The sequence below is a fragment of the Apus apus genome, chromosome 2 (genome assembly GCF_020740795.1).
Source record: "Apus apus isolate bApuApu2 chromosome 2, bApuApu2.pri.cur, whole genome shotgun sequence".
Lineage (NCBI taxonomy): Eukaryota > Metazoa > Chordata > Aves > Apodiformes > Apodidae > Apus > Apus apus.
In genome coordinates this window covers 19,929,255-19,951,063 of record NC_067283.1, presented here as the reverse complement: position 1 = coordinate 19,951,063, position 21,809 = coordinate 19,929,255, and the positions used below count along the sequence as shown (strand labels likewise).

Sequence of the window (21,809 nt, the reverse complement as noted above, 5' to 3'; positions counted from 1 at the left end):
ACAACCCTTTCAGGGAAAAATTTATTCCTGATGTCTAGTCTAAACCTTCCCTGGTGCAGCTTGAGGACATTTCCTCTTGTTCTATCATCAATTACCTGTGAGAAGAGACCAGCACCTACCTCTTTACAACATCCTTTCAGGTAGGTGTAGAGAGTGATGAGGTCTCCCCTCAGCCTCCTTTTCATCAGACTAAATAGCCTCAGTTCCCTCAGCCACTCCTCATAAGACTTATTCTTAAGGCCCTTTACCAGCTTGGTTGCCCTTCTCTGGACATGATCCAACACCTCAATGTCTTTCTTGTATTGAGATGCCCAAAACTGGACACAGTATTCAAGATGTGGCCTCACCAATGCCAAGTACAGAGGAACAATCACTTCCCAGGTCCTACCTGATGTGCTGCAACATCTCAATGTCTTTCCTGTAGTGAGAGGCCCAAAGCTGAGTACTGTATTCAAAGTTCTGCCTCACCAGTGCTGAGTGCAGTTTCATATCTGTAAGAAGCAGTTAAAAAAATCACAGGGTTTTATGAACATAAAGAATACATCTAATTGCTGCCATGTGACCTAACAGCAAATATTCATTTTATCATAAAGTATTCCTGTATGAGAAGAAATTGCTGGATTCATTCTCTGTGTCTATGTGACAAATTCAGGGGTTTGCCATGAAAGTCAGTCATCTGGTAAAAAAGATAGGAGAACAGAATAGAGCTCAGTACTGAGTTACCGTCTTTAGGGTGATTGCTGCTATGTAGGTAATCTATGTCCCGGGCTTTGCTAGTATAGTAGCCTCGGTCAGGAGGGTCAAACAAGTTAGTGTGTTTTATCCCTTAAAGTTGCACATGCATATAAGAGATGAGTTTGAATAAGAGCTTTTTACTATCTGATTAACATGTCAATAACATGGCTCTTGGATGGAAAAAACAAAGCTTTATTTTCCAAGCCCACACAATGAAATTCTGCTTTTTGTCTGTCACTTGACCTTAGTTACAGGTGACTTTATAGAAGAGAAAGCTTCTAGCCAGGAGGTAACAATTTCACCTATTTTTCTTTCATGTTACCTTAAAACTTTTTTGTATTTCTGCTGTCACAGGCAGTGATAGTAATCTCTGTTAAGTAAGCTCTTTTCCATCTAATTTCATGAGAGGTGCTCATGTACACATATGTAACACCATTTCATTTTTACATATATTAAAACTACACAATAGAAACTTTGTGTAAACTTTAAATTTAGACAATACAAAAGCATTGTATTTCATTATTTTTCAGACATTAACAGTTAATATGCAATAGTGAGATTGAGTGATTGATATTGAGAAGTGATGCAAAATGTGTTTGCAAACACTCAAAATAAAATTCCCAGTTTGTGCACACCTTTGTTCCTGTTAAAGTCAGCATCACAGTCCCCATGATCCAGGACAAGATTTTCATTCGTGATAAATCCTTAAGGTATTTTTTTTTCCTGCACCATAAGAAGCCAACCCATCTCAACTAGAGACATAATACACAGTAATATAAAATCAAATATGATGTAGTATTTATGTGTTTATCTTGCAAACAATGAGAATATTTTTGTTTTCATTTTTCTTTTTTAAACAGCATTCTGGTAGGAGAACAGTTATTTCATGCTTGCATTGTGTGCCTTTTTATTTAGGGAAAAAAAGGTACTTGCTGTTTCTGTGCTTTCATTCCGCACCTAACGAAAAGCAGACTAACCTGGCATGTGCCTTCTGTTTAAAAGGTTTAAACATGTAACACTTTGGGGAGGAGTTATAAACATAGCATTTTGCATGTGAAAATTGCTTTCCTGAGCAAGAAAATGAAAGTTCAGGGAAAGTTCCCAAGAAAAGGTTTGTTCATATGACAAATATACTCCTTGCCTGGAACAATAGATGTACTGTAAAAATCTTAGTAAGATTTCTGCACCTGAAACAGCTTTGGTGTCCATTTTTTCATCTAATTCCCTTGGTGGCTTTTTAAAAGAACTGTCAGTTGATTTTACAACAGAGAGTATTTTCAAAGTTGACAACACCGTTTACTGTTTCTGTGCAAAGAGAGTGAAATCAATTTCTCGTGAGTATTTGAGCCCTGGGGTCAATGAACTGAATTTCGATTATGGAAATTACAAGTTACACTTCTTGTCATTTAAGAAAAGCACTCTTGTATTTCATTATTATTTGCTTTTGACATTCTGATCACTACACTGACATCCATGCAGTGCTCCACCCTAGACTAGCGGTAATCCAGGTAAACAGTTGTCAGCTGTGATATTTGGGAGAAACAGCATTCTTGCTTGCAAAGCTGGATGATGAACACTGAGAAAATATCTAATCAAAGAGGATTAATGTTATGACCTTTACAGGGTGGTTAGGACTTTTGCTGAAGTCCAGCATTTTTTAATATGCAGAATATGAATTTCTGCCTTCAACCATAACACAGTAACAATACAGATTACTCATTTAGTGCAAATTGGCCTGAAAATGGGTGCAAGTCATAAAGTAGTTTATGATGCACCAATGTGACACTGAAAGGAAGAGGTGAAAAGTGTGCAGCTGTCAAAAAAGATAATTATGAGACAGACAAACGATGGATCCTCCTCTTCTGCAGAGCAGTCACTTCTCAGTAGAGTGACTCACACAACTAACTGCTCATCACTGGGAATAGCCCAACCCAGAGCATGTATAATAAAGCAGGCCTTTTCTTTCAATTTCTTTCAATTACTTAATATTCATTTGCCTGTCGATCTGAAATATATGTCCACGTACTAAATATTGTTACAGTGCATGAACAGAAATCACGACTGGAGCTTATATACATTCATCTGTTCTCAACTGGAAATGAATAGCTATTTGTTAAACTATTAATGGCTATGTCAGCTAAAAGACTGCTGCCTGAAATTAGATGAACCCTTTTTAGAGTCGTTTTCCTTTCTTGTCTTCTCCATGAACTTTACATCCTTTGCTACAAAGTGCTACAACTACCAGGAAGTGTTTTAAGTGTCCTTTGGTTGCAAATACATTTAAAAATAGATATTCCACATCCTAGGCAATATTTCCTCTCACTTAAATAAGGCCTGGAAATTATCACTATATGTACCATGTTAAAAAAATAATAAATCCAATAGGTCTGACACTGCTTTTCTTTTGAAAAAACTCCTATACATCTGTGTGAACAAAGCTTTAAGATAGCTAACTAAATCTCTTTGTAGGATTTGGCCAGGGAGAGGCCTGGTTCTTGGATCCTTTACATGGCTAAGCTCAAACTTGATGTCCATAGTCAGCACAATTAAAACTGACATTGTTGTGTGAAGAGATTAATGAAATTTTCAGTAAAAAGAAAGATACTTTCAGGATTAAGCAGTACCTGAGTGGGGGTGCCTACTTACAATTTTTCATTAGATGCATTAATACCTCCCACATAATCGTTTAGCCTCTCAAATTCTTGGGTTATTTTTCTTTATCATCTGCTTCTCATACTCAGCACCTTACTCCACAAGGTGTTTTACTAATTTCATGGGAAAGAGCAGAGCAATGCTGCAGGGTTTCAACTATCCTGACTCAAGATTGAGGAAATACGGACAAAAGCACGGGAAAGCTAAATTATCCTCCCATAGATTAACTTATTATAGATAAAAATAGCTCTTGGCTAAGATAATACATCTTCATTTTCCTTTTCTCCCTATTGACACGATGGTTCTGTGCAATCTACTGAACAATGCAGCCTTCCTTGGTCTGGTGAGAAAAGTGCTGCCACACATGGATGAGCTGTCACACTGAGGTTAACCATTCCTATTTTCTCTTATTGGCTCTTATACAAGACATTTGATACTGTATAAGGACCTAGATCAATAGACTCTTCTTCTATTATTTTCTACTTCTCTTTTTTTAATATTAATGTGGATTGTTCTACTCATAACCTGATTAATGGTAAAGGACCATATGCAGGTATTGTTACTGTTGTTATTTTTTGTTGTCGTTATGAATAATAACAAAAATAACAGTAACTTATTTGAAGTGGTCTCCATAACTCAATAACTGTTTTCCAAGAATGATTAAAAAAACAATCACACTAAGAAAACCAAACAGATAGTTAGGGAGGTGGCACAACAAAAAGGGTGACTGTAGAAATCAATAGTTTTCATTACAGTCAGCTTGGCAAACATGCATTTTGAGAGGAAATTTAAAAGTGAAATAAAAATAAAATGTTTCATAAGTATGATCAGAGAGAAGTTTTATATGGACTAAGGCATGGAGGTGATTTGAAGGATTACCAGAAAGGCAGAAAGCAGTGGAAATAGGAGAGCAACGTCAGTTTGTGAAGCCAAATGGCCAGTGTTCTTCTGGTGTTTCATAAACCTAGGGCTTCTGAATAGCTCTTCTGCATGCATTGGTCGGTAGAACAGCACTTCTATGCACAAAGACGCCCAAGAATCTTCACTTATCACCATGTTTGTACTTGCTGTGATACTCCAAGTTGTCCAATGTAGAAATCACACCCAAGAAAAAACATTTCTACAGATGTTGCCTAATTTATTAAAAGGCTTTTCCCACAAATGTGACAGTGTTGTTAAAAATTTTTCAGTCACTTATTTGGAAGGTATGCTGACATGTTGCTTGTGTGATGGAGACAGCTCTCTTATCTCCTCATGGGACCATATCATGGGTCACCTCTCAGTATCAAATTCAGTAAATGGATAGTCTTCTGTAATACTTTGCTATGATGAGTGTTCTATTCAGACCAAGATTAGAGTATTGCAGGGCCATTTAACAGCCATCTCTTACACTTTTGGCTGTCTGATTCAACTGCACAGGCTGATTCAAAATCCCTGTCCAAGCTAATGAATCAGGCTTTCAGAAAGTGTTTATTAGCTAGACCTCACAAGGGTTTGTGGCGTGTCTTCAGTTGAAGCTTTAAAAAAAAAAAAAATACAACATTGAAAATATATTCAATTACTACTTGTTCTCTCTGGGCAACAGCAATACTTTTATGAGAAAATCGTCATACATTATGAAGGTAATTAGGAACTTCAGAATGTCCACACTGCATTCAAAACAAAGGATATTAATTTTGTTTATTGAATTAGAATTAGTAAGACTTTTGGCAATGTCTGTTCATTAAGGCTATGAGAGTATTTGGTTGTGGGAAAAAGACATCTAATACCTTTCTCCAACTTGGACCGTGAAAAATGAGGAACATACAACACAGAAAAAGCAAGTCTTCAATTGCCAGCTGTGAAATAGAATGGATATGATGTAAGTTACTGTCCTAATAAGTGTGCCATTTGTGCAGCTTCCACAGATGACAGTGCAGCAGAGAAGAAAGGTGGAACGCTTCATGCTGGCTTAATTGTTGGCATTCTAGTCCTGGTCCTCATTGTGACTGCAGCCATCCTCGTGACTGTCTATATGTATCATCATCCAACGTCAGCAGCCAGTCTCTTCTTTATAGAGGTAAGACAAAAGTAACATATTGTGTCACTAGTCTTGTCACTTGGCTAGTATAATCGGGGTCTCCAAAACAGAACTTTCTTAACTAAATCTAGAAAGTATTTTTGTGTTTATAGCGTAAGCTTTGAAGAATCAGACCCACTTCACTCAGCAGGTGATGCTGTTTTGTTCTTTACATGTTTGTCACTCAGCTGCTTCTTTAATCACTATTGCTATTACTCTTTTTTTGGTTTTTACACAGGACATACATCTAAAAGATACACTCCACCTCTTTCCTGTTCCTTCATTGTCCTCACTATGGCATTTTTCCATTAGCTGTCATGTGCAATGACATTTTATTTTAGGACTTCTTTATTTCTGTGGAAAAATAAAAAGCTTGCATTCATTAGTTCTCTAGAAGATCTGACTTAAGTTTTTTAGCTGGAAACGTGTGTTAGCCATTTCATTAACTCATTTTTGTTGGCAGAAATCTTTTAACACTTACCACAGAGTGTGGGAAATATTCTTTTTACCTTATTTTAACATCTAAATCTAATATAATCTCTTTTTATTAGTACAGAGAGAAACAAACATTTTTAGACCATGATTCTTCTGACCTATTTGAGACATCTCCTTTAGGATTAGATAAATTTCCAATTTTCTCCCTCAAATATAGCTACCTCAGGTGGAGAAATCTACATTGCAGATGCTAACATTTAGTCAGCTCAACTCCACTCTATGTGACAATGTAAGAAAGGAACAGTTTCCATAGGTGTTTGGTTATACGAAAACTGTGAACACCTACACTTACTTAAGTTGGTTTTTTTCAACTCAACAATGTTCCTTTACCTTATGATAAGTATATAGTTGCTAAGCATGAAAGAAAATACTGATTGTTCATAACCCCCACCTGCAGTACTCCCTTACCTTTAAGAGCCTGTATGCTTAGTAGTAGGCAATAGTGAAGATGCAGAACTACTGGAAGTGGTGACTAGGGGCATAACTAGGGATTGCTTAGGTAAAAGCCTGGACTAAGAAGATAAAGGCTTTCATTCTTAGTGACAGCAGTGTGAGTTGAAGTGAGACATGAACATGATCAGAACGAATAATCTTAAAGATCATATTATAATAAATATGTCTTAGATGCACTAGTAGTGACAGAAATCAAAATTAATTCTTTATCAGTATTCCATGCTCAAGCGATGTAACTGCGTTAACCATTGGGGAACAGCATCCATGTAATAAAATAGATTTCTTTCATATCTGTGCAACATTTCAGGACAGTTCTCTATTGATGTAGACAAACAAACTTCACTGGAGTCCTTGTAGAAAAGAGAAGAATTTGTCCCTTTTTTTTCATACACAGATTGAATTGCTATTCTTCCACTCTAATATAAACAAGTTTCTTATCTGTTATGATGTCTCTGAAAAACTAAATAAGTGGCAAAACCATTTTTAAAGAGAAGAATGCCAAATTAGAACACATGTATTTATTTATTTTTTTCTCAGTGTAGTAATTGCATGTTAATTTATTTCATTCACTGATATCATATGCTTCATTGAAATAGTGGTGCCTTAATCAGTTTCATTAAGTCCATTCCAATTAATTAAACCCTAAGTGGCATTCATCAACCTATGCAGACAAAGCTAAAATGTCTTTTAGCAAGCAATGTAGACTTGTGAGGGGAAAAAAAATAACTCTATTTAAAATAAAGGCAATGTAATTGAATGATAATAGGAGGAAGTAAATCAGTCAAAATAAGATCTATGCAAGATGTGGTATAAACTACATCCTCTTTTGGTTACTAGGAAAATTGTGATACTAGTGAAGAATCAGCCATTTAGCCAGAATTATAGGAGGTTCTAGCCATGAAGGTGTGGCCTTTTCCTGGGAGTAGTAAAACCACTGAGGCAGTAGTAAAATCACAGGGGATGGAGAAAGGGATTACTCTGAATTTTAGAACATTTCCACAAATTCAAAAATTTTAAGCTATTGTTGGTATCATAGGCATAGAAGAACAGAACAAGGTGATCCATTCTAGAAATGAAATTGCTTTAAAGAAGTTTACTCATTTAATTTTCAAAGGATAAAGAAGAGTTTGACCAATTCAAGAAATAAAGAGTAGAATATGTTATTCTTATATTCATCTGAGCCATAGGATGTACTTATTTCCAAAACAGAAGAGAATGTATCTTCTCTGACTGGCATTTTGAAACTAAATTACAAAAGAATAATGAAGCATAACTGGTATAAATAGGTCACTGTTACAAAAAAAGCATTCCTTATTGTATTTGTGCAATTGAAAAATGTTTCTGAATAAGCTGCTAGAGATGACATGGTATCCCATATACGACAGCAGAAAAGCTGCATTATCTGTTGAAAATGAATGAAGTCTGGATCTGGTGTTACAGTTCTGGGTAAAGTGCTCAAGAGGATTGTCATGAGCTTGTCATGAAATGAGAACAAGCAGATAAATATTTCAGAAAATATTATTGTTTTCTATGAGTGTCTTGATTAATAAAACAAATTACACAGTTAAAACAAGATGTGACAGGTGGACAGGCAGCTCCCTCATGCAGATATCTACAAAATTACTACTACACTGAAATCTACAATCAAGTTTTAGGGCAAAATAGAGAAAAGGGACCTACCCTATTTGTGTTCACTTTTAAAGAAGCTACTTTATGGAAGCATCATATTGACATTAAACATTACATTAATTTAGAACTGTAACACAACCAACAGAGAAACTTCTTTTCACATCTAAAATTCTAGGATGCTGTCATAACTTGGTAGCTAAAATATAATTTTCAGTCAGATTCTCTTGGGTGTTTTAGGTTAAGGGCTATGTAAGGAATTTTGAGTTCATTTGGTTTATAGTCATGACTGGTTACTGCTTAAACAAAGTCTAATAACCTGATCTGTGTCTGAGGCTTTAAATTTCTTTCTGCCTTGTGTTCTCTGCAGATATCACCCAATATTTACTTACCACCTCAGTGAGGTTTTTACATCTCATATCCCATTTATTTATAATGTTTGTCACATCATCCTTTTTCTCAGTGAGCTCCCCTAGATAGGGATAAATACACCCACACTTTGATGGCACTGTGGAACTTTGCACTGTTAAATGTAATCCCTTGTGACACCTCTGAGCACTGTTCAGTGATATCCTGAGTGCATTAGTTGGCTTAAATGAGTGATACACAAAAGCCAAGAAAAATGCCATTTATTCCAAAAGCAAGTATTGTTTTAGAACAGAGTAACATTATTCTATTATTTTTACCACTGAATTCTGAAGAAAACGTCTCCTCTAGTAGTTTCCTTTATAACTGTTGAGCACAATGCATATGTGCAATTCAGCCTGAAACAAAAATAGCTATTTTGAGCTATCAACTTTAGAAGTCTTGAATGCCAGTGCTATGCAATTTGCCCATGATAGTGTGTAATTTTAAAATACCAATACTATTTGGAAAAAAAAGTTTCCTTTGTGTTAAGTGTGTAGAAGATTCAAATAAAAATGCAATGTTTTCCTGTTTCTTCCAGCCCCCACTGCTATCCAACATGTGTTTCATTGTTTAAGTTGGACACTTCTCTGATGACTCAAAGACAGGATGAATTATCAGCTTTTAAAGTTAAGGGAGTTCCAGTCAAAGTTCCAATGAATACAGAGTCTTTCTGAAAGCTGAGTAAATGTTGACTGAATATTATCTTGCAGAGTGACAGAAGAGATGTTGTATGCTTTGGTGTTTCATTTATTTATGGTTGTCCCTGTGGTATTTTCTCTCCCTTGAGTTTGATTTTATTGAAAATAATTTCCCCTTTTGAATCAAGCTGCACACCTACACTTAGCTTGAGGAATCTCTTTTCTCTTGAATATACTTTGAACTTATTTGCACTGATTTTTTTATTTTTTTTTTAAGTACCATTCAGGTCAAATAGTGCTGTCCATGTATCTTTCAACAAAGCAGAAGCTGGTTAGAAATCTAGCTGTAACACATATAGCAACACACTAGCTATATTACAATTAAAAAATAATTTATATATTCACTACCCTATGCAGTATACTTGCAGGATTTGAGATTTGGTGGCCAAGAAGCCAAGGATGATGCCCAAGCTGTAATGAACAGCATGCTTGTCATATAGATCGTAGCAAAAAATGATACAGATATCTGGAGAAGAATGTAAACAGGGGTAAAGAAATTTTGGTTGAGTCAGATGGATTTCCTCAAATTTCATTAAGTTGAGGACCAAATTGCAGATTTAGTGGTAATTTAGAATTTTCTTCTTCCTTTCTTTTTCTTTTTGTTGTTTTTTCTTCTGTTTTTTTAATATGTACTGATTTGCATTTGTGTGTGAACTTTAGCACTGAAAGCAATTAATGTTGAGGTAACACTTAGCTAATGAAAAAGCAAGACATAAGGCAAACAGTCTTTTACTCAGATGTCTTTTTCCTGTTTGTACCCCATTACCTGTGGACAGAAGGGTTGCAGATGACACAATAAGTTTTTATGTGCATGCCTTTTTTTGTATTTTTTGTACCTTTCTTGTTTATGTGTTGGTCCAAAGTCCTTTTAATCTTTGAAATTTACCTCTGCTGTCATCCCAGTGCTCTGCCTTTGGGGAATGAAGGAAACATGATCTGGCCACAGCTGAGAAGACAGCAGAGGAATTGCTGGCTGATATGAAGGCAGGGAGTCAGACTTGTGATGTCTTTTCCCAGCTGGACACAAAGATGCTGTTGCTCAACAACAGCAGAATAAATTTTTTTGTGGCAGTTCTCTGCAGGTAGGGAATTTCAAGGAATTTAAACTAATATTGCAAGTTGGGACCATCTTAACCTCTGGCAAGGAGCCTTTATCCTGTATTGCCTATAGGTACAAAACCAAATCCAGCTTATTAACACTCTGAAGCTGAATTCAGAGCCTGTATATTTCTTAATAGCAGTTATGTGTGTCTCAATGGTAGTTAATATGTCACATATTGAAGTGAGGGTGTTTGTGGTTACAAGTTATCATTTTTTTTGAGTTAAGGACCCATTTTAAAGGTCATAGCCTTTGCCTTCATGTTCCCAACCTCCCTGGAGGTTTTCCAGAGCTTTAATGTGCTGATTCAGCAGCTTAGAAACATACATGTAGACTCACACACACATGCAGATACCTATTTCTTTTTTAATTGTTTACTTCATTTTGGATGTTTAAGCTGGATAATTTCAAAAATCTATTTTTTCAAATGGCCACACAGAGAGCTGAATTGGTGCAATGGAGCCAGGAGGTGACCTTGGGGAGAAAGAGAGGGAGGAAGGAATGAACAGCTGTGGATCTGCAGCAAATAAAGTGATAGTACGTGATCAGAGCCTGGGGGATGCACCTTAACTCTTCCTGATTTAACTACTAAATTAAATAAGCCTGGAACTGGTCATTTGTTTTGTTTTTTGCATATAGAGACCAAGCAGCATGGAAGAGTCTGCATTCCTGTAATTTAACTCTGCCAGCCCACAGAAAGGCGAGAACATGCAGACTATTAACATGGGCTGGTGGATGGTTCCTGAACCCTGAGCCCTAGCTGGAGTGGTCTGAAGAAGCAGTAATTATTGGGGTTTTTTCCTAACAATTGAGCTGTATAGCGCGTTGTGTTGCAGGAACTGGAGACATTCCCTGGCATGCAGACCTAGCAGTAGATTTTCTTCAGATTTTGACTTTCTTCTCATCCCTTGTCTATTTAGAGGAAGGAAATAGAAGGAGAAAACAATAAAAAAATCTGAAGACGGTTCTTGGTGTTTCAGAGCTCAGGGAATTAATGGGCATTTCTGGCTCACTGTTACACATTGCTGCTCATAACAGCACAACACAAATAAAAGCTATCATGTAACAGCCAGCCCTGTTCTCTATGCACCATTTCCAGGTTTCTGCACAAATGTCACAAACGCAGTGCGTGTCTTCAAACAAACAAGAAGTAAATAGGAGACAGAGTGAAAAAGAAAGAAGGCATTTTTTAAAAATAATAACATCCTTAGCTGGCTTAGACAGGTGATGAAGCTCACAAAACTCTGCTGATTTCTTTGGGGATTTGGCTCATTGTTATATATACACATTGCATGGGGATTATGCTTTTAGTTTGAAAAAGGCTTGACATGGTCATCAATTTGTTTTTATCTGGAAGTTTGGACTTAATTGTGTTTCATTAAGATGGTGATTAAATAGAAGACAACAAGTATCATTTTTCTTTTCTTTCAAAGTCGTGCAGTGTCCTGCAGTGGCATTTGGGGTATTGTCATTGATCCCACTGTCATTGCCTTGTACAGATAGTAAAGTTATTTTTTCCAGAGCTTATCCAGCTCAGCAGGAACCAGCAGCTCAGCAAGGGAAACCTGAATCAGCCACAAGGGAGAAGCACTAAAATAAATACTCTACACTGACAATAAAAGTCAAAGGTGGGGAGGAAGGAGGCATTCTGTTTCTCATCCATCAGCAGCCAGTTAGTTAGATGAACCTAAGACTGCAGAAACAGAGTTAAAACAAGAAGTGGTTTAAATCACAAAGAGATACTTTAAACAAGCATTTCTATCAAAAAGAAAAATAAATTAAGCCAGTAAACAATCTTACTGAATTTTAAGTCTGAAACCATTTTTATTTCACAACAGTTTCTTCAATATCTTAAATTAAGATGGTGCCACATGTCAGAAGTACAGTTTCAGATACTTGAAGCCTCATCAGTTTGACTGTGATTTGCCAACTAAATTGAGTATTGCTAGTAGAGGTTAAAGACTGATGCACAAATCGTAACTGCCTAAACAATATTTCAGGAAACTCTGAGCACACAAACACTCTATGGGCAAGGTAACTGGTAACAGAAAGATCTTTCCTGGTCAGGAAAAAGCAGAAGGCCTGGAGACCCAAACAGATTACCAGTGAACAAGTGTACTTAGACTAATGGTTCTTGATAGTATCAGGATAATACATTTAGTAATAGACCTTACTATATTGTTTTTCCATTTTTCTTAATCCATTTTATTAAGTCTTTCCAGTTTTCTGGAATTTTGACAATTGATCTGGAATTTTCTTATCTCTCTATTTACATATTTCCAATTAACAGAGTTTAAAAGACCTGTTTGATAAAGTGTGATTGAAGAATACAGCTTTTAAATAGATTTCAATGTCTTTATGCTCTTGAATTAGACAAATAACTTGATATCAATGGAAATGGAAGATGCAGCTTTCAGCAGAAACAGTCCTCTGAAAGTTTGAAAGATTCGAAATACAGGGAAATAATAAATAGATAGAGAAGACAAAGTTGCATCAGAGCATTCAGCCTAAAAATTATTCAGTAACTTCAGCTTTTGTGTAGTTTAATGGGAAATCAAGTTTGCTAGGGACCTTTGAAGAGTCTTTCAAGACTTTAACAGACTAACCTTCTAATGCGAAATCAAGTATTTGTACTCATGTAAACTGAGTTTGGAAAGAGAATCTGTGTGTGTCTTGGTGAAATCCGCTGTTCAGGTTTACTGATGAATAGGGAGGAAGAGCTGATTCACCCACAAGCACTCTGGGATTTTATACTGGCTGAAATATACGAATAAACTTTTGATAATCTTTTAAAAAATTTTCAGAATTAAATGTGCATGTAGCAGGGTTGAGGAAAAGACAAAGGGTCAGATTTTTCATTTTGTTTTCCCTTCACTGCTCTACCAGAATTGCAGATCTACACAGAATCATGCTCATTCCATTTTTTGGTGCTGAATGAAGGATAGGATAAAGATGGGATAGTGATAGTAGAGGGTAGGATGTAAGAATATCAAATATGCAATACATGTTGCTGAGTTCCTTCTGTCCGTTACTGATAGAAGCTTGTCCTCATGCAGATGTATGGGAGGTAATGTAAAAGCTTAGATATAGTGCAGCTACCAAAATATACATTATTACAATTTCTTTTGATGAATTACCATCTCAGGTGAAAAGTGTTAACTGTCATATGTTTAGAGAATGTGTATAATTACAGCATCACAATCTCTCAGGAGCAGGGCATCAGTCTTCAGGTATCAGTATTTCAATATAGCTTTATGCAATTGTCTGTCCTCCTGTAGTTGATCTTGTATACTGGTTATCCCTTACAATTTATTTTCCTATAGCATTTACAAAGTAGATTTAATTTCTTGTTTATGTGTAATCACTTTACTCTTTTCAAATATTTTTAAAATCCATTACAAAAATCTTAAATTGAGGTTATACCAGCTTCTTAATTGTAAGTCTGAATTGATCAGTTCATTTGTTTTCAAGGTAATATTAATATGAGACACTGATCAGTTTCTGTTCTGTAAGTCAGTGCAAAAATGCATATTTTTTTATTGAATTCTAACCCTTTACTAAATTGTAGCAGTGTTCCATTCTTATTCTATAGTTGCACCTTTGCTAATCTAGTGGCTCAAAATGGGTAAGATTCTTGCAGTCAGTAGAAAATAAATTGCTTCACAGTGGCCTCTGGACAGTTAATAGAAGCCTTTAACAAAAAATGATGGGTCCTTTCCACTTCCCTCCCTTTCAATATGATCAGGTTTACTAGAAATTTCTGTGCAAAATTCCAGTGGCATCAACCACATACAGAAAACACTGATCTATCTGAAGCTCTCCTGTAGTTTTCAACTTGAACCATTTTTTCCCTTTTGCCTAAAAATGTTACTGTTCTGCAGGAAGATCAGATGGTCTAAAGCTAGCAGCCTCAAACCAAATTGTAGACTTTAGCACTGGAAATCATGGTCAGATCATATCAACTGAGTTTAGTTTAAACATTATTCGATTCAGTGAACTTAAATATGTATCAAACCTCTTTTTTCTTAGTCTTAGTGAGATCGTACAATTTTGAAGGATAAAACAGGCTCTGCAAGGCTCAAAAATTCCTCATGTTGAAAGACGTCAAAAGAAGAAACTGGTCAAACACAAGAACACACTTGGAAAACTTTCTATGCAACAACAGTGAGAAAATACTCCAGTCTCCACCCATTAGTATTCATAGGTGGAATCCTCTCTTTTTCTCCCCTACTTCTCCCCTACTTCTCCCCTACTTCTCCCCTACTTCTCCCCTACTTCTCCCCTACTTCTCCCCTACTTCTCCCCTACTTCTCCCCTACTTCTCCCCTACTTCTCCCCTACTTCTCCCCTACTTCTCCCCTACTTCTCCCCTACTTCTCCCCTACTTCTCCCCTACTTCTTCTCCCCTTTTCAGAAGACAAATAGTATTCATTCTGCCTGTACTGCGAGATTTATGTTGAGTCTTAGTATTGATGTACAAAGGCAAATATACTGCACAGCCACAAAAGAATGGCTTAGACAAGCATAACATAGGAAGCACTGCTGGTTTCTTTCATTTTATCTCACTGGTCTGCAATAGGAACTAGCTTTTTAATAATGTGTATCATAAATTATTATTCTGCATCCTGGTCATGTAACATCATAAGTGCTTTTCCCTCATCCTTGTTTCCTTAAAATGAGGAACCCAAAGAACCTTCAATGCTATGATAAAAATCTTTGTCCTGGTTTCCTGCTTTGTAATACATTGAAAGGAAGCAAGAGTTACAACTCTCCAGCCACAACTCAGAGGATTTCCTCTAAGAGTTCTATTTCCAGAGAAAGAAGCTTATCTTTTCCTGTTAAATTGGATGACAAAACTAAGGAATTAGTTCAAAATACTCAGCTTGCTTTCTCCCTGGTTTTTGTTGTTGTTATTGTTTAGGGTTTGGAGGGTTTGGTGGATTTATTTGGAGAGAGGGTTGATTGCTTCACAGAGAATTAAGGGGAAGAATGCATTAGGCATTTCTTTAGCTTCTTCAGTAACTCAAGGAGCTTTGTATCTCCTGATATCAATTAAGTTACGTTTGGTTTTATCAAATAAAACTGTAATGTAGCTGCAGCTTTTTTGGGGCTGATATACAAGTCAATGAATTGATAACTTGTCAATGCTCTTTTTTAAGACTGGCAACCATTTACAAGACCTACATGCACACAAATAAATTGAAATTAGACAGTCTGTCACTAGCAATGGATAATCTCACCTCAGACATGAAGAGAAATCACAGAAAGCTGCAATTGTAATACTTGGACATTACCTTTGAAACTGTTGGTTATTTTTGGAACAGCAGCTGATGCTTATATTAAATGGCACTGTATCATTAGAACTGATACACATCTGTTCCACATTTTGTTATCTGGAACAAAAGGCCAATTAAAAAGAGTAGCCCAAAATGGTAACTTTAGTTTTTAACAGCAATGTAGCAAGAGAGTAGTGACTAAACATGGGTATGTCTTAAAATTAAATTAGGGAGCAGCTTAACAGATCAAAATTCAGCTCATCCTTGCATACTGCTGTTTGCAACTCTTTCTAATTATTTTTTCCTAGTAGTTTTTCATTGTTTTTTCATTTTCTCTTTCCATTAGAGACCTCTCACTCAGATTCTTTACTCATTTATACCAGTGTAAATCTGGAATAAGTCCTTTACATTTAATTGAATATTCTTGATTTACTTTAGTAAATCTGAGAATAGAACATGACCCTTTTTCTTAGCAGTTAGTAGACTATCCTTCCTAATTTTAAACAATGCTGAATCAAGTTTAGGTACAAATAAAAGTCTCCAAAGTTTGAGTAGACTAGATTTCTTATTACGAAAAGACATCCACTAAAGAGGACAGTGTTCTGCCTTTCTACTTTGCAGGAAGGTGTTTCATTGAAAGGCCTGGGATTTTAAATCACCTGCCGAATAGAATTTAACTCTGGATGCCTCAAAAGTAACCTGATCCTGTGATAGGAATAAAAGGAACTGGTTCCTTTTAATGATGATGACTGAGGAAGACTTTGTGCTGTACTTGCAGACAGGTGTGATGTTTGTTGGTGACAAGAATCAGTGATCCCCAAAAATTTGTTTAGTGGCTGCTTCCCTAAAACACCATGAGCTCCCACATAATGTTATGGCTGTGGCTGTTCTGTGACCCCCAACATCACACCTTAGAAGTATGAAATATCATTAGCAATAAGAATGCAATAAATTGGGTATTTTGGGGAAAGAAAGTAAAATACAATTACTGTTTTCAGAAAAAAAAAAATGTTGTTAGATTTTGAACTGTGAATGAAATCTTAGTCTATAAATTATCTTCACTGTTTCTCCACTTGCTTTGCAGCAGTGTTTCTATATAGGTTGCTATATCTTTTCAGCCCCCAAGCATATTGCAACTGCTGTCAGTAAAGAAAAATAAATATGTATCAGCATATTTGACAGATACATTTTTTTAATTGGGAATAATCATTTTAAGAGAGCTTTTTTCTGGTAACTGACTTTAAGAGAAAATTTCCTTACTTTCCTGAAAAAATTCCCTTTGACACAATCTTAGCTTGGCCATCTGAAGTCTGAGCCTTCCCAGACATTTAATAGTTTGGAAATACAGGAGAATTTTAAGCACTTTTCCTTCCCAGAGGCATCACAATCATACAGGAATTGTTTTGTCTGCTCTAGAAAATACCTATTTCTAGTTTAAACAAAAAGGTTACTTCTATTTGAACCATCAAAGTAAACTCCTCAAGTAGAAATTATGACACTTGAAATAAAGTGTCATTATTTTGACACTCCTGCATAAGCATGGCAAAATTTTGTTCTAAATAATTTTTAAAAGTGTATTTTCTGTAAACTCTGCAACACATTCTTCCATGGGGTTGAGCATGTTAGCAAATTCCTATACAGAACTAGGAAGAAAGAGCAGTGGACAGATTCTTTAGGGGTGGTGGATCAGGAGGTTTTTTATATGCCAAAATTCACATCTCCATAGATCTACAGTTTTACACGGGAACTATTTCATCTTCTTCGTTGCTAGGACTAGTGGCAATTATTTAGTTGTTTGAGAATGGCCATCGCCCACAAATTTTGACAGAGGGATTAATCCTTCTGGCTTTTGCTGTGGTTGAACTGTGCTTCTCACTTCCTGCACCAACTCCATGAAGTGAGTTTGAGTATGAAAGAGACCAAAGTTACAGGGCATTTTTTAGGTTTTTTTATTAATAATTTTTTGTTGTACTCTTCATAATCTGAAAGTTTATTTTCTTGTTGTTGCTGTTACAGCGACGTCCAAGCAGATGGCCAGCAATGAAGTTCAGAAGAGGATCTGGACATCCTGCCTATGCTGAAGTGGAACCAGTTGGAGAAAAAGAAGGGTTCATTGTATCAGAGCAGTGCTAAAATTTCTAGGACAGAACACCAGTACTGGCCTACAGGTGTAAGACATTTATTTTGCCTCTCTCTAGAGAAAAGGAGCCCTAAGCTGCTGTAGCCTGATAGAAAGAAGATTTTGGATAAACTTGTTTCAAGGAGGAAAACTAAGATACCAGATTACTGCACAGTAGTTTTTGTTAGTGGACTGAGACACAATGGTTCATGCAGAACTCTTGTCAGTGGACACCTATGGTATCAGAACTATGGCACAAGTGCTATGCTATTGGCTTTAGGTATGGGGATGCACAGTAATCAAAATATAATAAAGCTTTGGTGCACAAGGGTTTTACCATTTGGTTCAAGTGTTCTTCTCTGGTATCTCGAAGACTTGAGTGATAAATCTGTACCCTTTCAGTGCAAGTGCACTGATTAGTGTTCACAGATGATTAAGGAAAAGTATCTCAATGCAGGTAAAGCATAAATAAATGAAATTTCCAATACTTCTACAAGTGTATGTGAAATACACTGATTTTTCAATTCTATGTTAACCTACCCACAGAAGGGAGCGAGTCAGAATGTATATTCTTTCCAGGAGTAGTACAATGCTTCTTGTACGTTGCTGATTACTGTCCTTCTAAACAACTCATGATATACAAATTGGTAAGAAATTAAGAGAACAGAGAATTTTCACAGTGGTTAAATCCATTTATTTCATGGGAGTTCACAATGAAATTGGACTGATTTTCAGTTTCAGTGTTCACTAAAAATTATCTATCAGGTTTGTTTCAAGGGATATTTTTAATTTCTGAATGAGTAGGCTGAAGAAAATAAAACAGATCCTTTTATCTGCCAGAGATCTTATGGACCATTTCTTAGGCAATGTGATTTGAAAAACAAGGTATTAAAAAAATTACTTTCTATCCTTTGCCATTTCATTATAAGTCCTTACTGAGAAGCACCGCAGACTTAAATGCACCCCTGCCAGAGATTCAGATACAAGTGTTATTGAACCCTGCTGATTCATACAGTGATTTTGTTTAATGCACATAGTAGTTGCATAAATATATATATAAATATATATTTTTTTTTTTAATAGCTAACACAAGGCAGGCTCTTGTGACTGTTAAGACTGCAATGTTTGTCATCCAGACAAAGGAAATTACTGCATATTTCCACTGAGTTGTAAAATAATCCTTAATATTAGAATATTTTTATGTTGTGTAGGAAAGGTGGTTCATATAGTTGCAGTGCCATAACCTTTCTGCCTATTGGAACCACTCTTTCTCTAATATCGACCTGTTCCCTCCCTGTATAGGGGAAGAGAAGACTATAAATTCACACCATCAGAAACAGTTATGTCTTTCATGGAAGGGGTTAATATACTGAGACACAGATCTTCCATGAGGAGTGGGAACCTAAATACTTTGATGATCTGGGCTCAAGCTATTAAAATCTTAAGTTCAGGTATTGTATGCGCATTTCATCATAGTCGTGACTGACTATCAAATTTTTTACATACTGTACAAAGCACTTGAATAATTTTAATGTATACAACTTTGGATCTCAAGCAGTTAAAAAAAAGTTGTAGATACGACTTTAGTATTACAGTTATTTACATTTCTTGCTGATGCTTGTATGGTCTGAATTTGATTACTTAATGCTGTTTAAAGAAAAAACACATGATTTTTACTTGTTGTTTTGTTCAGTAAATAATACAATCCTGTATTTTCTGTATTTTTTTTATTTTGTGTAACACACTTTTATTTTCACCTGTTCTAGAGCATCTAGCATGAGATTGAAACTGTTCAAAACCTAACTGATATTAATCTGAAGGTACTAACAGACACATTGTCTTGTAGCCTGGTGAAAAGCCTGTGGCAAGTATTCATTTCCATTTGTGTGGGTCTGCTGAGCCCTGTTTCTAATAGGCTGGGATTAAATTGCAGGCTGTTAATTCCAATAGCAATAACCAAATGTATGCACATATATATCTGGTGACACTCATTTTTATTAAATAAAAAGGTATCAGTGCACATCATTTAGACATGTATTTGGTGTGCAATACTTATAATCAGTTTTTCTAGGAATCTTGGAAATCAACTAGGGCTCAATGGCCAAATGAAGCAATTGTAGAGCTTCCATTTGAAGCATACTGAAGCATTGTTTGAAATAGTTTTTATTTTAGAGCACATCTTGGCAAATTATACTAAGAAAATTTAAATAACCTGCTCAGTACTGCAGTAAGTTCAAGGGATATTTCATATAAATGAAGAATATTTATGTTATTATGGGTTTACAGGTCTGCATTTGGCCTCATTCCCTCATGGTTTTCATATTTTTACCCTTGTATGTAATACATGTCATACAATGGAGCTGACAGAATGTTTGCAACATGATTAGTCAAACACAACAAAAAATTTAAAATCCAGTATTTTTATTGCTTTTAAGACCCTCTTGCACAGCTGAAGGATCTTTATTAGTATTTGCAAAGTAACTTAAATTTCATACTCAGACATAAAATAATAGCAAATATTTCTTTAATTGTTTGTTCAACTCATAATTTGGTGGCACAGTTCACTGGCCTATGAGTAGCATCAAAGTATACTTATTTTGATATTTGCCATGATGTTATATGCTATGGATTATAACATGACATGTTGCTGGGTTTATTTAATGAGATTGATAGGCTTATGCTTATGTCTGATACGAACTGGTATCTAAAGACAAAACCTGGTGCATACTAATGGATGTATAGTGTCTTCTTGTTTCTGCTTTGATATATTCTGTGGTATGTTCTACTTATCCCAGTAGGCAAAAATTAATTAAGTAATCTGTTGCTGTTTTGTAATTCCATTTCATTTTCTAATTTTTAATGATTAAAATTACCACATTAAAAGTTATACAAATATTCATATATAGGTGTGACAAAATCTTGACATTAACCAAGAATATTTTTATTATTATTTTAAAAAGCAGCAGGTTAATTGATCCAGACTGAAAAAGCATCATGTGGACCCCTCTCAGAGATCCAGCTGAAATGCTGTGCAACAATTCATAAAGAAATTTCCATCCAGATCTCTGAAACAGTGACTTCACTAGCATTGCCACTGATCCTTAATTTAGAAGTACTTCAGAATATTTCATTTATTTAAATGCTTACTTACACAGTAATTTATTTTAAGAGTTATTTTAACCCTTAAAACTTGCCTTTAAATTTGTGAATCTAATGCATGTAAGATTGCAAGATGTCCCAAAATTATAATTTCTTATTTTCTATTTTAGTGTTAAACATTCCATAACACCTGATATTGTCAGTGCTAAGCTTCAGCTCATCCTGTTTCACAGAAAAAAAATGAAAATTTGAAATACAAGGATTCAAAGCACATTGCTCTTTAAATCTCAGTGAGATGAAACAATAAATCAGATATGTGTATCTCACATGAAGATTGTTGAAAAAGACCCTTACATTTGCAAATTATATTCAGACATTAAGAAATTCTGAAACTGCAGAAGAAATGGAATTGTGATCTCTCAGATGCATACATATAATGATGCAGGTTTCATTCTTTGTTATGTTCTCTCCAAACTCTGCTCAAAAGACTGAGATACTTGAGGGATACAAACACCTTAGCATTGTTGTGAAGGGAGACAATTTTCAAGAGAAGACCAATGAAATACTGTTCTTCCTTTTTTTATAATTGCCTGCCTTGTTCTCAAGAGCTTCTGCTGAAGGTGACATAGATGTCTTGTAAGTATCAACCTCCTTCATTGTATCAGTATATTTTTGCTACTTCATTTTTTACAAATTATGTGTGTGAAGGAATTCTGGGGAAAAAAACATAGTACATTGCTGTATTTTGAAAAATTGTGGGAGCCAAATTAAATTTTCACAAGCTGATCAGAATATTTGACTTTGCAAAGTTCATCATTTTTCCTCGGTTCACAGATTTCCAGCCATAAAACTCACTACACAAGTATCTGAGCCAACTAAATAGCTGAATCACTAGTTTGCCATCCAAATGTAGTTAGCAATGGAAGAGGAAGTGGTGAGCCAGTTTGCCAGCGAGCAAAGAAGAGATTTTCTGTACAGAATAGTAATAAGGCTTCCAAAGAAATGCATGAGTATATTTTTATAATCTATTAGAGCACCTCTTGGATAAGCAAAAGAAACTGTAAAGGACAGCATCCATCTTTTTTATTTG

The 21,809-nt window shown here is 35.6% G+C and overlaps 1 protein-coding gene across 1 annotated transcript in view; it reads left to right on the top strand.

Moving 5' to 3' along the window:
* Positions 1–21,513, top strand: part of PLXDC2 (plexin domain containing 2) — a 254,357-nt gene extending 232,844 nt beyond the window's left edge. Inside the window, exons 14-15 of the mRNA XM_051611612.1 lie at positions 5,286–5,446; positions 17,518–21,513. Of these exons, the coding sequence (XP_051467572.1) occupies positions 5,286–5,446; positions 17,518–17,634 (278 nt within the window). The 3' untranslated portion in view covers positions 17,635–21,513. The remainder of the gene's footprint in view (positions 1–5,285; positions 5,447–17,517) is intronic.
* The last annotated feature ends 296 nt before the right edge of the window (positions 21,514–21,809 follow it).